General features: G+C 36.9%; 1 protein-coding gene across 1 annotated transcript in view; it reads left to right on the top strand.

Moving 5' to 3' along the window:
• The window catches only part of klf7a (Kruppel like factor 7a), a 38,586-nt gene extending 23,255 nt beyond the window's left edge, over positions 1-15,331 (top strand). Inside the window, exons 2-4 of the mRNA XM_059553568.1 lie at positions 2,436-3,054; positions 8,849-8,972; positions 13,455-15,331. Of these exons, the coding sequence (XP_059409551.1) occupies positions 2,436-3,054; positions 8,849-8,972; positions 13,455-13,506 (795 nt within the window). The 3' untranslated portion in view covers positions 13,507-15,331. The remainder of the gene's footprint in view (positions 1-2,435; positions 3,055-8,848; positions 8,973-13,454) is intronic.
• Positions 15,332-16,044: the final 713 nt, after the last annotated feature.

Genomic DNA, 16,044 nt, shown 5'->3' with positions numbered 1-16,044 from the left:
GAAAATAAAAACTTGACTTTACTGCTCCTTCTTAGACAACTGTGCAAAAAATTTACTTTAAAGGAGGAGCATTTTGTTATTTCCAATACACACAGACACAAAAATTACATTCTTACATTTTTTGTAACTAACACATTTTTTTATTTTTTTATTTTATGTAATATAAATAATACAATTTAATGAAAAAATAAATATTTATAAAAAAATGTATTTTCTATTATTATTGTGTGTATATATATATGTACAGTGTATATAAGGCTTTTTATGGCATCCAATTGTCTAACATCCTTCATTATTAAGGATATTCACAAAAAAAAAGTTTTTATTTGTTTATAATAATTTTGGGGGGAATTATTAGTTTTTGTTTTTGTAATTTAATTTAGCATTTTGCATTTTTGCGTCTTTCAGCTTCCAACTGTTTTTGTTCCCATTGGGTTTTTTCAATATCCCTTAAGCAGATATGCATTAATGTAATGCTCAATTGGCAATGATATATCACATCCAAAATAAATGTTTTTGTTTACGTAATATATGTATGTGTGTTTATTTATTATGTATATATAAGTACACACACATTCAATATATATTTAGAAATTATTTACATGTATATACATGTGTATATATATATATGTATATATATATATATATATATATATATATATATATATATATATAATTATATGTATTATATAAACAACATATTTTTCTTAAAATTTTAACATGCATGTGCTTGTATTTATATATTCATAATAAATATACACAGTAAATACTCATATATTATGTAAATAAAAAATATATATATATTGGATGCGATTAATCATGATCAATCAATTGACAGAACTAGTAAATATATGCTCCACCCAATATGTGCTCTACCCAATATTTTAATAAACTCATATTTGTCCCACGTCGTAGTAATCGCAAAAGAGCATTTTACAGTTCTTTTTTAAAGCAGTTTACAGTTTTAAAATAGTGTTCACTGGAAGAGGTTTTGTGTTGTTTAATTTCAAAATAAAGACAATTTTATTGTTCTTTATATTGTATGGCCCCTTGAAGTCTTAGCGGCTCATAAGTTGCCATTAAATCGTATTGTGTTGACGCTGCTGTTCTGTGCGCATTTCTTTAGACTGAAATATAAAAACTCATCCAAAATGAGAGAATCCAAGTCTGATGGCTCTTTCTCTTTCAAACACTCTCCCTCTCTCTCCCCTTCTGTTTGAAGAGCCAGTTTTGCTCCACATAAAGCGCACTAACAAGCAATCCAGGCCAGGTCTGTTTCTTCAGCTCCAGAGAGCTCCAGTCTAGCCTGTGTAATCAATCACAGTGTAACCATCTATTCCTGAAGACTTGCTGAAGCAAATGATATGCAGTAGCAGTCTCCATACCCAGTTAACAGTCCAGAGAGGGGTTAGTCTGAAGAAAAAGAAAAACAAAAACACATTACTTTACATGCAGCGCTAATGAGGTAGATTAGCATTTAATTGCTTGGGTTGTTTAATAGGTACAAACAAAATGCGATATTTAAAGTGATATTAAAAGAAGAAATGGATCTGGTGTCAAATAACAACTGCATTTTAAATGCATCTCAGTGACTTGACTGAGGCCATATAAATAAACCTACAGGATGTAAAGTAGTTTTATGACTGATGACTAAATCATGAAACCAGCGCAATAAATGTGTGCAAACACGGATGGAATTCTAACATAATTTTTTTATGCAAATTATTAATGAATGATTTCTGTATGAATGGCATTGTTTTATTACTCATGTAAGAATGCTTTACCAAAAAAAAAAAATAATAATATTACATTCTTGGTGCCAATTTAAAAATAAAACTGTTTAAGGGATGATTCATATGAGAGTATTTTTACGAAAGCTTAACATAAAGGTTTCGTGAATAAAGTAAGCAATTTATGTGTGTTTACAAAAAATACATAATTATGGTTTTTACAAACAATTGTCCTAAGAATTGCTTATGAATGCTTGAAGTTCTATATGAAAAAAAAACAGCAAATCAAGCATCATTTTACAAATAATAATAATTATTATAATGATTTTAATAAAATCTGAATGGTTTTAGGTCTAAAAAAGTAATGGAAAAACCATGTTTTTTTTTGTTTTGTTTTTTATAAGTATGGATTGTCACATGATTGGTTTTAAAAATGCTTTATATAGAGTTTTTTTAACAATAATTTATTCAATTCTTGAAGTCTTATATTTTTATGAAGTCTTGACATTAAGGTTTTACAACAAAATTGTCCCATTCTTTTTTTTTTTGTCAGTGGAACAGCAAAAATAATCTATGTAAGAATTGCTTTACAAATGCTTTATATAATGGTTATGTTAATAAATTGCACCAGTTATGATGTGTAGGTATCGTGTGTTCAAGAATGGCAAACAAAAAAAAATAAAACACCTAAATCTTTTTCCACAGACATGTTTGGAGTTGGAACGCTATCTGCAGACAGAACCCAAACGACTCTCTGACCTTTTTGATGAGGAACTAGACGGCCTCCTTACTCCCTCCTTCATGAAGGAAGATGCGGATGAAGACCTGTTAGACCCCCTCCTTCCCGGCCTCAACAACCCCCCCAGTCCTCCTCCTCCTCCTCCTCGCCTCACCCCACGCAAAGAAACTCTCTCCTCCACTTCCTCTACTGTGACCTCTCCAGACATCGCCTTAGGGGTCAACGCAGCCCAGCTGAATGCCGTCACCTCCCTGACACCTCCCTCATCCCCAGAACTGGGCCGTCACTTAGTCAAACCCACCCACACACTCAGTGCCTCGCCCGACGGGACCCTCACACTCAAGCTAGTGGCCCGAAAGGTGGGCTTGAGTTCTGCCAAGCTGGTGACGGCTCACCCGGTCCCACTTTCTCCCCAGCACGGCAGCAGCGGAGCACAGAGCGACGGAGAACAGGGCGGCACCTGCACCATGGGAGCTGGCGAGATGGCAGAGAACAAGAAGAGGGTCCATCGCTGCCAGTTCAACGGGTGTCGGAAGGTCTACACCAAGAGTTCACATTTGAAGGCACATCAGAGGACACATACAGGTAGGCGAATATATTTTTGAAATTCACTAATTATTTGCAATTTGATTATTGTGCTGATGTTTTCCCATTTTTCAGTGAATGGTCCTGCATTGCAAAGTTCCCCAGTAGGTGGCAAGTAGACCGCCTTTGAATTAATGAGTCAGTGAATCATTCACCTAACTGACTCATTCAAAAACAATTAACTGTATTTATGAGTGAGTCATCGAATCATTTGAATTAACAAGTCAGTGAATCATTCACTTAACTGACTCATTCGAAAATAATCAACAATTAACTGTATTTATGAGTGAGTCATTGAATAATTTATAGAGCTGATTTGTTCTAAAATACTGATTTATTCAGGAACAATTAAAAAAATGAATTGATTTGTTCAGAAGTACTGATTCATTCAGGAATGAAACAAGTGAATTTCTTTATGAGTGAGTCATTGAATCATTTGTAGAAATGATTTGTTCTAAAACACTGATTTATTCAGGAACGATACAAATTACTGCATTTGAGTGAGGCATTGAATCATTCATTCAACCAATTTGTTCTGAAAAACTAAATCATACAGAAATTAAAAAAGTGACTATTTGAGTGAGTCATTGAATCATCCATTCAACGATATTGTATATATATATATATATATTAGGGGTGTAACGGTACGTGTATTCATACCGAACCGTTTCGGTACAGGGCTTTCGGAACAGTGCACGTGTGTACCGAATGACCGAATGCAATATTTTGTGTGCGGAACATAGGTACGTTTTCGTGTTTCCAAACGAACATATTAAGTGGCGGAAGTCTCCGCTTTCAGCGCAAATCCCGCCCTGCAGCTGATTCTAAGGCCGGTGACACACTGGCTGCGTGGCGTGAGCGTGTTGTTTCTGTTGCATGTCAGTTGCGTGACGGCTGCTTCGCGTTTTCTGTCTTTACACACCAGAATCGTGCCTGACGCGGCGATAGACCAACGCTACTTTTGCGTCATCGAAGGGTAACGCCCCTTTTTGGGGGAAAACAAACGGATTCCCCTGATACAGAACTCGCTCTAGTTTCTTGATAGCAAAAATGGCACAAACATATACACTCTCTTTGCCGGCCGAGGACCGTGAGCGGTATTTAAAGAAGCTACTGGACAGAGGTCCCTTTGAAATGGTCGAAAACTGGATTAATGACCCCACGCAGTGGCCAAATATTCAGACATCTAACGTTACCATTATCTCATGGAATTACCAAGTTAGTAGCCTATTTTTTGTCATTAACACACTCACAGTATGATAAACTAGATGATGAGGCCATGTCAAGAGGAGTCGGTGGTTTACTTGGATCATATTTCACTTGATTTAAGCTATTGACAGTTTTGTTGTCGACTAGCTACTGTATACTAGTTGTTAACTGATTTTTCGTTTGAAATATTCGCAGGCTAGGACTAAACAATATCTGTTTGAAATTGTGTCTGACAGGCCTGTACACATCAGAAACAATGAAAAACAAAAGGTCCCTGGAGCGAGTTCTGTATCAGTGGAATCCGTTTGTTTTCCCCCAAAAAGGGGCGTTACCCTTCGATGACGCAAAAGTAGCGTTGGTCTATGGTGCGCTGCTGCTACTGTAGGTGACATAGAGGGAGATCGCCGACAGACCAGGATCTTGTCTTCACGACAACAATATCTATACTTCATGTTGAGCATATATAAATATAAAGCCTACTGATAAAGGACACCTTCAACAGTATTGACGGCAAAATAGACTATGTTTGACAGGTGCAATATGCCAGTGTGTCACCGGCCTAAGGTTTTCAAAAGGCATCACGCGAGTGTGAACATCACTACAACTAGGAAAATAACTATTCTAATTCAAACGCAGCTCCCGTCGGCATTTAAACAGACCTTTGCTCTTAATTCTGATCGGTCCAACGCAATAACGAAATCTGAGCAGGTCTAAAAACTGAAACTGCTGATGCTGCACTTTACACTTTGGAAAAGTTATGTATATTTTTTAAATATGAGCAGGCCTACAAGCTGGGATTGGTAATGCTGCACTGTAATCATAGTTATTTATTTATATTCTTTATTCTTTATATTCTGTGTGTGTGTGGGTGTGTGTGTGTGTCTGTGTGTGTGTGTTAATCTAATAAAGTGTTTAGTTTAGTTGCAGCTATAAACACTTAACTTGCTCTTACAGTAATAACATGATATATTTAGAAATACTCAGTCAATTCCACCACATTTATCATAAATTTTCTTATTTTGCACAATCAATCTAATTTTACACAATAAGCAACAAGCTGATGTAATTAATGGTACTTCATCATCGCCATGGCAGCGTGCCTGTCCGGCCCCTCGGTGGCAAACATCTTCTCAAGGTTGCGACAGTACTTCCTCAGCAGATTCGAATGGTGCAGGAAATGGCCATAATTCTCTGTCTCTTCGATCTCAATCCAAAAGCACTCAGACTGCTGTCCCAAAGCTGTCCACGGAGTGAATAACTGCCTCATGATGGATAGACCAGCTGAAATGAGACGTACTCGTCTGTATATTTCCCTATGTCTGCTGCACGCCTGTTAACACACCAGAGTAGATCCCCATTTCTTGAAATCAGAACATGCCACGTGTTAATGGCTCCCTTCTGATGCATTAGAAAGTATTTAGGCCGTATATATTATGACACGAAGATTGACGGTCCAGAATGCACAAGAATACCAGGACGCCTTGTCAAGGTCCAAAAAGGACAAGAAAGCACCATAAAAGTATTTGAAATTACTTGTGCTTTCGGAAGTCTTATAGTAGCTTTAAGTAACAATTCTCTGAAAATCTTACTGTCCACCACATATCTGTACATATTTATGAAATATCAAAATCCATTATAATATAATATAATATAACATAATATGATATAATATACTTTTTCCTATAGTTTGACCACAATTTCTATATTGCATTTACCCAAAAAAGTAAAGAAGCAATGAGTTGCATTGAACTCTGATACCAAACAATATATTATAGAATGTTTAGATGATTTTACTCAAAGTATTATATTATATTATATTATATTATATTATATTATATTATATTATATTATATTATATTATATTATATTATATACATTTTGCTGAATTTTTTTTTTTTAAACTGTGCTGTTGTGCTTGCTTGACACATTGATGCAAATTTTTGCTTAGTAAAACTGCATAATTCATTAGCTGTAGTACATTTCCGTATTGCATTTGTCCAAAAAACAAAGCAGCAATGAGCTGCGTTTAAATCTGATGCAAAGCGATTCCTCAACTCGTTTGCATTTAGCAAAATCCTATTTTGGAGGCGTTATTACTTTGACAAATTCTGTGATTGAGATTTGTACAGAAACGGAGGCAGCCTGAATGGAAATGACATTGCCCTCTGGATTGTTTTATGAATGGCGTTCGGGAACGATATAAGAGCAGGTTTTTAGGGAAATGCAGAGGGGTGAAGAGAGGAACGTGGCAGCACTCGTTTCCACTTTGTCTGTTGTTCTGCATTCTGTTATAACAAAGTCTGATTCGTATAAAACATGGAAAAGCAGTTAAGGGCAGAAAATGGCTTTCTGCTTGGTGCCGCCGTGAGCCGCACAGATCATAATGAGTCTTTCTGTCTGCAGTTTAACTGAGAAAATGTAATTAAGCGAGACTCCGGCACCTGTAAGGGTGCAGAGAGAGAGAAAAAGTGTGTGTGAGAGAGGAAAGGTTGTGTGATGGGGGTGGGGAGTTGCCAGGCAACTGGTGTGTCTCTGAATGGGACTCTATAATTGGGAATGATTCTCGGGTCTCACCGCTGGTTTCAGCTTACACTGTTAACCTCGTCCATGCACTTTCATTCCCACTGCACATACGCACATATATCCACTTGTACATACATGTATCATGTAACATCCCGGTTGCCAGGCAACTGCATCCTCCCCTGCCAGTATGAGCAGTAATTGGCTGGTGGCACACAGGGACAGACGATGCCAGATCGAGCCGGCTCCACTGCTGCCTCCTACGTTACGCTCCTGCCTGGTTGCTAGGTGACAAAGTCGAGCATCCGTGCCTCCCTGACTTATAATTGGCTGGTGCTGTGGTTGTAGGGAGCGCAGGTCTAAACCTGTCCTGCTTAATGTGGCTAGCTATTGAATGTGTGAGAAAGGGAACGCAATTTAGCACTCAAATTCTGATCTAAATATAACTTGTTATTGTTTTTACGGCTCAGAATGAAAGTGTGGCATCATGGAAGCTTCTTCATGCAAAAACAAAAAGTCGACACAAAATGAATTTACAGTCCATTTTTCTTGCTTAGTGGTATTTGTTTCAAAGTAAAAGGGATGTTTAAATGTAGTTATTTTTATGTAATTTTTTTATGTAGGATTATGTACATTTTGTAATGTAGTTTTTTTAATGAATAAATTAACTTTTAAAATAAATGAATAGATAAATAAATAAATAAGCTTCAAAAATAGCAAAATAAATACACTTTAAATAAATAAAGCTTTTAATTAAAAATAATTAAATAAATTCATAAATATTTAAAATAAACAAATAACTAAATATAAATAAATAAATAAATAAATAAACCTAATAAATAAAAGAATGTAAGAAAATAACTTTTAAAATAAATAAATACATAAATAGTTTTTTTTTATAAATAACCTAATAAATAAATAAAAAGAGCAATTTTAAAATAAACAAATAACTAAATAGGTTAATAACCTAATGATAATATCCTAATGAATAAATGAAAGGCCATTAAAAATAAACAACTAAATAGACTTTTAAAATAAATCAGTAAATAACGAAACAAATAAATAAAATAAAATTTAAATTAAACAACAATATATTATATACATATATATATATATAATATGAAATATTGAATGAATGAATGAATGAATGAATGAATGAATGAATGGATGGATGGATGGATGAATGATAATTTTCAGTCAATCAATCGCACAGGTAAAACAAATGTGTTGTAATGCTAGTACTTCCCACCTGAAACTACTTGGTTATTTGTTAACAGTATATTAGGTTAGTAAAAATGAATGTTGCTTGATTTTTTTTTTTTTGTTGTTGTTGTTGTTGTTGTTTTTTATAACAATTTTTTTTTTTTGTCTTTTTTAATTTTGTTTTATAGAGACTAACATGTATTAAGATCAATTTTGATTTCTTATTTGAGTTCATGTTGATTTAATGACTGCTAGTTAAATTTGGGAGCCGTGTTTGCATGAAAATCTGACTTATTTTATCGTCAAGCAATTTATATGAAGCTACAGTCTTGTTTCTGAAGATTTGTAGATGTGGCAAACAGTGGAGACAGGGCCAGCTGCTTGACAGTAAATATGAGGTTCCTCCCCATTACCCATCATTACTACTCCAATTATAGCCTCTCCCAGAGATCCAAATAAACTCTGTCTGCCCCCCATTTCATACATTCCGTTCAGCAGCGCTAATGAACGAGCGATGAGACCCCATACAAACCGCAGCTCTCCTACAAGGCAGCTCCCATCCACAACGAAAACATACAACATCAAAAATGTACACGCAGCCTCTCACATCTGTTAAACGCAGTGAAGATCTCATTGGAAGCTCATCGAGTGCGAGTTCATTTGGTCCGACAGCTGTGCGCTCTAATGACGATCATGTATTTCATAAACTCCAATTGTGTCAACACTCTTCCGATAGGCTAATCAACTTAAAACAAATGAATTAGACGGCTGGCTGGACCGAATCGCTGATTTCAAGGCCTCTCGAGGAAGAAGGTGCGTTTTTAATCAGGTGTGTGTGCGTCTGTTTGTGTGTGTGTATCAGGGGAGAAGCCATACAAGTGCTCATGGGAAGGCTGTGAATGGCGGTTCGCGAGAAGCGACGAGTTGACAAGGCACTACCGCAAACATACCGGCGCAAAGCCTTTCAAGTGCAATCACTGCGACAGGTGAGTCAAAACACCAGACGATCACCTGTGTGACGCCTACAAATGATAGCTGATATGTCACATTTTAAAAAAATCATATTACAACTCATTATACCTCAAATTATAATATTACACTTAATAATATGAAGTCTGACATCAAACAGTGAGAATGCTACACTATTTATTTATTTATTTATTTATTCATTCATTAAACATTTTTCATTGTTGTACAATGATCTAAATGCAACATGAATGAGACATGTACATGTAATATTAATCATTTCTCAAATTTAGGCAGCAAGACAATTTAATGATGACCAGCACCTAAGGTAGACAGTTTACCTATACATATATTAATGCAAAAATAATATTTTGTAATTATAAATATTATTAAAAAAAATAAATATATATATATATATATATATATATATATATAAACAAGTAATAGTAATATAATTAATTAATATACTGTATATATATATATACAGTACAGACCAAAAGTTTGGACACACCTTCTCATTCAAAGAGTTTTCCTTATTTTCATGACTATGAAAATTGTAGATTCACACTGAAGGCATCAAAACTATGAATTAACACATGTGGAATTATATATGGAATTATATACATAACAAAAGTGTGAAACAACTGAAAATATGTCATATTGTAGGTTCTTCAAAGTAGCCACCTTTTGCTGTGATTACTGCTTTGCACACTCTTGGCATTCTCTTGATGAGCTTCAAGAGGTAGTCACCTGAAATGGTCTTCACTTCACAGGTGTGCCCTGTCAGGTTTAATAAGTGTGATTTCTTGCCTTATAAATGGGGTTGGGACCATCAGTTGTGTTGTGCAGAAGTCAGGTGGATACACAGCTGATAGTCCTACTGAATAGACTGTTAGAATTTGTATTATGGCAAGAAAAAATCAGCTAAGTACAGGAAAACGAGTGACCATCATTACCTTAAGAAATGAAGGTCAGTCAGTCCGAGAAATTGGGAAAACTTTGAAAGTGTCCCCAAGTGCAGACACAAAAACCATCAAGCGCTACAAAGAAACTGGCTCACATGCGGACCACCCCAGGAAAGGAAGACCAAGAGGATAAGTTCATCCGAGTCACCAGCCCCAGAAATCACAGGTTAACAGCAGCTCAGATTAGAGACCAGGTCAGTGGCACACGGAGTTCTAGCAGCAGACTGTTAAGAGCTGTGTGAATCAGGCCTTCATGGTAGAATATCTGCTAGGAAACCACTGCTAAAGAAAGGCAACAAGCAGAAGAGACTTGTTTGGGCTAAAGAACACAAGGAATGGACATTAGACCATTGGAAATCTGTGCTTTGGTCTGATGAGTCCAAATTTGAGATCTTTGGTTCCAACCACCGTGTCTTTGTGCGACGCAGAAAAGGTGAACGGATGGACTCTACATGCCTGGTTCCCACCGTGAAACAAGGAGGAGGAGGTGTGATGGTGTGGGGGTGCTTTGCTGGTGACACTGTTGGGGATTTATTCAAAATTGAAGGCATACTGAACCAGCATGGCTACCACAGCATCTTGCAGCGGCATGCTATTCCATCCGGTTTGCGTTTAGTTGGACCATCTATTTTTCAACAGGACAATGACCCCAAACACACCTCCAGGCTGTGTAAGGGCTATTTGACCAAGAAGGAGAGTGATGGGGTGCTGCGCCAGATGACCTGGCCTCCACAGTCACCGGACCTGAACCCAATCGAGATGGTTTAGGGGTGAGCTGGACCGCAGACAGAAGGCAAAAGGGCCAACAAGTGCTAAGCGTCTCTCGGGGAACTCCTTCAAGACTGTTGGAAGACCATTTCAGGTGACTACCTCTTGAAGCTTATCAAGAGAATGCCAAGAGTGTGCAAAGCAGTAATCAAAGCAAAAGGTGGCTACTTTAAAGAACCTAGAATGACATATTTTCAGTTGTTTCACACTTTTTTTGTTATGTATATAATTCCATATATAATTCCACATGTGTTAATTCATAGTTTTGATGCCTTCAGTGTGAATTTACAATTTTCATTGTCATGAAGATAAAGAAAACTCTTTGAATGAGAAGGTGTGTCCAAACTTTTGGTCTGTACTGTGTGTGTGTATATATATATATATATATATATATGCTATATTTATAATTAATTACAAAAAAAAATAATATTTTATGATACTACATATCAGCCTAATTTAGTTCTTACTAAGCCTCGTTTAGTTCTAGCACCTTGAAGGGATGTTGGGAATATTTGGTCAGCAATTTGTGTGACCTGATTTATATCTTAAACATTATTTTTAATGGCAAAATCTAACACAGGTGTCTTGGATCTAAAAATGTGATGAATAGTCTGAGATCTTTTCATTTTCAAATCGGTATGGTCCACCTGTCACCTGTGCCAGTAGCTGTAGCTTAATGATTTAAAACATCTGCTATTCAGACAATGGTTTCTCTGTATTCACCAGGTCTTGTAGATATGCTTTCAGAGTGAACGTGGTGAGTGACAATGTCTGATCTCATTGGCACCCAAAGTAATAGACTGGGACCCGACCTGGACCCGGCTGACCATTTCAAATATAGACCTGCACCTGTACAGGTCCCTGGGTCCTCAAGTCTCGGGTCTTCTGTGAAGACTTCTACTACATATACACACACTACTGTGCAAAATTGTAGGGCCACCAGTATTTTGACCAACAAAATAATGGCTTTAAGTCAGTTATTTGTATAATTTGCCATAGTGTGTCAGTAGGAAATATCAGTTTACATTTACAAACATTCCTTTTGCCATTATTTTTTTATGCACAAATAGTCTGATAACAGCCAGTGCTCCACAGAGAGATCTACGATTCCTCCCTCTGAAATGTCCCTTACCCTGTATCGTGCTCTCTCATTGGCTTCACCTGTAAATCTTTACTGATGTCATTTCCAGTCAAAGCACATTTCACAGACAGGTCCAGATATTTAGCTTGCTAGGAATCAACAGTTTCTCAAGCCTTTGATAATCCATCATCAATCACGTGAACAAGCAATAATTTGCCTCAGATTTTGAGGTTTTGTTCGCTATCTTACAAAATTGTCCCTAAAATCACATATTATTTACCTGAAGACATCTAAACAAGTTGCGTTTTCAGATATTGTTAACTTAGTTCCAGCAATAACAGTTCTGTCTTAGACATTACTGAACTGAAATATTCAGAACAAAAGCTTTAATCAATGCAAATGCATGCTGGTACGCTCTAAATCTTCCAACATACTTTACATGGAAGTACTTTTATTTCATAAAACATAAACATCGTAAAATATAAAACAAGTATGTATTTCCTTTTGAGTACAAAGCTAAGCACACAGATCTGTGCTTTCTTTCAGAACATTTTCAATTTGGGTGCAGTGCCTGCGAGACAGTTGCCTCCTGGTATTGACCAAGAGCCTCCACCTCTGAAGTGAATCTTAACTCGTCTTCGCTTTGATGTATAAATAGGTCCTTCATGCTTGTTAGACTTGCGTATCTCACTTTGAGCTCAGCTCCGCCCTCTCTTGTCATCCTGGCTGCTTGTACACCTTGGGGAATCCATTCTGCCGTTGTCGAGGGAGCCCTGGATTACCATTACAATGATGGAGCTGACGGGAACAGTGGAGAACAGCATGTGGAGGGGCTCCCTGTCTCGTCTGAACAGTAAATACAGTAGACTAAGATGCTAGACCTGTAGCTGTGGCCCTCAGGCCCCTTCTTAATCCAGCCTGACTGTGTCCGGACCCCCTGTCAGGACAGCGGGGTGGGGGTGTGGAAGAGGGTGGAGGTACACCAGCTGGTTTGGTGCCTCCTGGCAGTGGCTTGATCTGCCATCTGTCCTATCCTGCCAAAAACACACCCCTTGATTTCCCAATTCATGTTCCTACCCTTGCTGTTTAAGCACAGGTGAGACTTAGCATGAAAGCATATGTCTTAGGGACAGGTCAAGATACTTCAACAATCAATAGGTTTATCTAGACCAGGGGTAGGCAAGTTCAATCCTGGGTTGAAACTGAACTCAAGGACCGGCTCTCTAGGACCGAACTTGCCTACACCTGATCTAGACTCTCATTTTTAAGAGAATGCTAAAAAATATAATTAGTATTATTATTGTTGCTGTAGTAGTTATGTTTGGGTACTTGGTAGTGTTAAGAGATCTAGAATATGATCATGCAGAATATGGCATTCATATGTGCTTTATAAACAGCCAATAAGCTAGTAATACACCTGCTAATAAGCAACTAGTCAATAGTGTTTTCTTAACCAAAATGTTACCAAAGTTATTTAAGAGACGTAATTTAAAAAGCTCTTATAATCAGTCCTTTAAAACGAAGAAAGTCTTTACGGTTCCAGCTCATCCATTTTATGTGTTGTCAGATAATATTGAGATACAATCAGCGCCAATATAATCAAATCCGTTGAATGTTTCCAACCAAGTGGAATATTGATTTCAGATCACAAAGGTTTGCTAATCAGTAATTTGTTTCTTCCCCTTCAGGTGTTTCTCTCGATCTGATCACTTGGCACTGCACATGAAGAGGCACATCTGAGGAGGAGGAGGTGGCAAAATGGCGAGGTGGAGGAAAAGAAGGAAGGTAGATGGAGAGACGGAGAGGGATTATGGAAAGAAGCCGGATACCACTCAGGCCGTTCGCTCATCCCACCAGAGAGTGGCATCCTGTAGGGGAACCAATCAGCATGGGCTGAACTCAGACCAGGTCTTGAGGTTTAGTCAGCCACGTCTGACCACGAGGATGAAAATTCGGAGGTCTACAGATCTGAGAAGGTGGTATGACATCTTATGTCACTTAAAGACAACGTGCTTCAGTAGGTATTTGCCTAATTCTCAAAACATCAATGACTTGATTTAGATACTATATTGCGTTCCAACTTCTCTGAGAACCATTTAAAGCTTTCAGCAATTTACATAAAGTATGCAGATTGTCACAAACAGACCAGCTACCAATGCATCTGGTTTGATTTACTGCACGTGGCGTGCAGGAAGTGTCCCAAAATCATCTTCTCAAGAACCTTTTGGAGAACATAGTAGCAATAGGATGCCAATACAAAGAGATGGATTTTTCTTTGTTTCCCATTTTGAGCAAAGATTATAATTCTGCTTTGATTCCACCAATCCACAGCCAAGATGTAAAGTGGAGCATCCATCCAAAAAAATCTGGATTTCAAAGGTAAAGTGGAATCACCCATCGCTCAAATGTGAATCTGACTGGGGGCAGTGGATGAAACACTCTAACACTACCTTTTTCGTAGACAGACAAATCTCTCTCTTTCACGTCCCTCATTGCCAACCAACAGCTGCGCAGCGACACTTTGAGACTTTTTATAAAGGAAAAAAAAAATTAAAATAAAAAAGAGATCTTTTTGAATGATGATTATGTTATATAATTCAGAAGACATCTTTTTTGCTTTTCTCCTGTGGATGTGTACAAAATAGAAAAATAATTAAAAATGGACCAAAAAAAAAAAAACTGCCATATGCACAAGCGTAGAGTAGTGGATTCTACACTGGCACAGACGCATCTGAGGTGGACTTCATTTCTATAGAAACGCAAACTTTTAGTGGCGAAAAGAAGAAAAACAATGTTGTTGTTGCACACGTTTTGAGCATTACTCAACATTATTTATGACCCATGAAACGTAATCCCATAAACTTGGGTTCCTTCGGGATTTCTAGGACTAGCATGAAATGAGAAAAGCACCATGGTTTATCTGCCGACTTCACTACAGAATAATGACTTCCATCATTCAAGGCAGAGATTTGCAATCACAACGTTTAGATTTTGTAAATGCATCATAGTATGTCCTGAAAAACTGTCCGGACAGACATTTCCCATCAGTTATTTTAGTTTGCACGGATGGAAGCATTCGCTGGTCCTGCAGGTGACATCTACATGTTTAGACTTGTGATGTTTTTTTTTTCTTACACATTGCATATCTGCCTTGTGTTCCCAGTAAAAACAGCTGTACAGTGTGTAAATTGTATAGTAAAAGTGAGGTTTAAATTACAACGTACAATCAAGTGTGGGATCGAAAGTGTTCCTGAATGTAAGGTTGTTTGATTGTGGACGGCCCTGCACTTATGCAATCATTCAGACCACGGAAAGGACTTATCTGCTCAAGATAGATCCCATTGTGGCTCATGCATGAAGATCTACACAAATGCATGTTGATGAAGGAATAATTCACATCAGATGAGAAATCGGTCATTGTTTACTCACCCTAATGTCATTCTAAACCAGTATGACTTTTTTTCCTTTATGGAATGCATTAGATGGTTAGAAGAATTTCAATAGCATTCTTCTTCCTACAGTGAAAACAGGACGCTGTCAAACTCCAAAAGAATGACATGGAAGCACCAAAATACATAGTGATTGTATTTCAAGACTTGTGTGAAACGGACCAAAATTTTACTCATTCTCACTTCCATATTTTCGAAATGGCAAAAAACCATTATAAGACATGGAAAAAAAATATTGGCTTTTGGGCTTCAAATTTATCTTCATGCATAAAGGTTGCATGAACAAAGCTATAATATGTACATTTTCAGATTTAGTTTGAAATATAAGTTGTATGGACTGCTTTAATGTTATATATCATAATAATAATGTTATATATCATTAAAATTCAGTTAAAGTCATACAGTTTTGGACCAACATGAGGGTCAGTAGTGTGTGAACTATCCCTTTTCCAACAACCTGATATAGTTGTTTTCTGCGCATTGTGGTGTAAACCACATTTGTATGATTGAAATCAGAGGCCCAGATCTGAAGATGTATAAAATGAGCACAAAAAAACAAAGATTTATTTTTAACCATTGCATACTGTATATAAACATCAAGATGCTGATTCAAAGACTTCTAAACCCATGGGATCAATGCATAAACAAAATCAAAATGTAAATTTTGGATAGCATAAACATGATTTTTTTTTTTTTTCATATCATGACAATTATTAACCATATCTATAGATAAAACAATTAAACCACCCCAAAAATAGGTGATGGACAAGGATATTCATGTCTTGTTCAAGCCGTCTGTCAGTTTCTTTTGCTTCTCACTCACTTGTCT

The sequence above is a fragment of the Carassius carassius genome, chromosome 7, assembly GCF_963082965.1.
Source record: "Carassius carassius chromosome 7, fCarCar2.1, whole genome shotgun sequence".
Taxonomy (NCBI): domain Eukaryota; kingdom Metazoa; phylum Chordata; class Actinopteri; order Cypriniformes; family Cyprinidae; genus Carassius; species Carassius carassius.
Note: the sequence above shows the minus strand (reverse complement) of the source record. Positions and strands in the feature narration are given on the sequence as shown.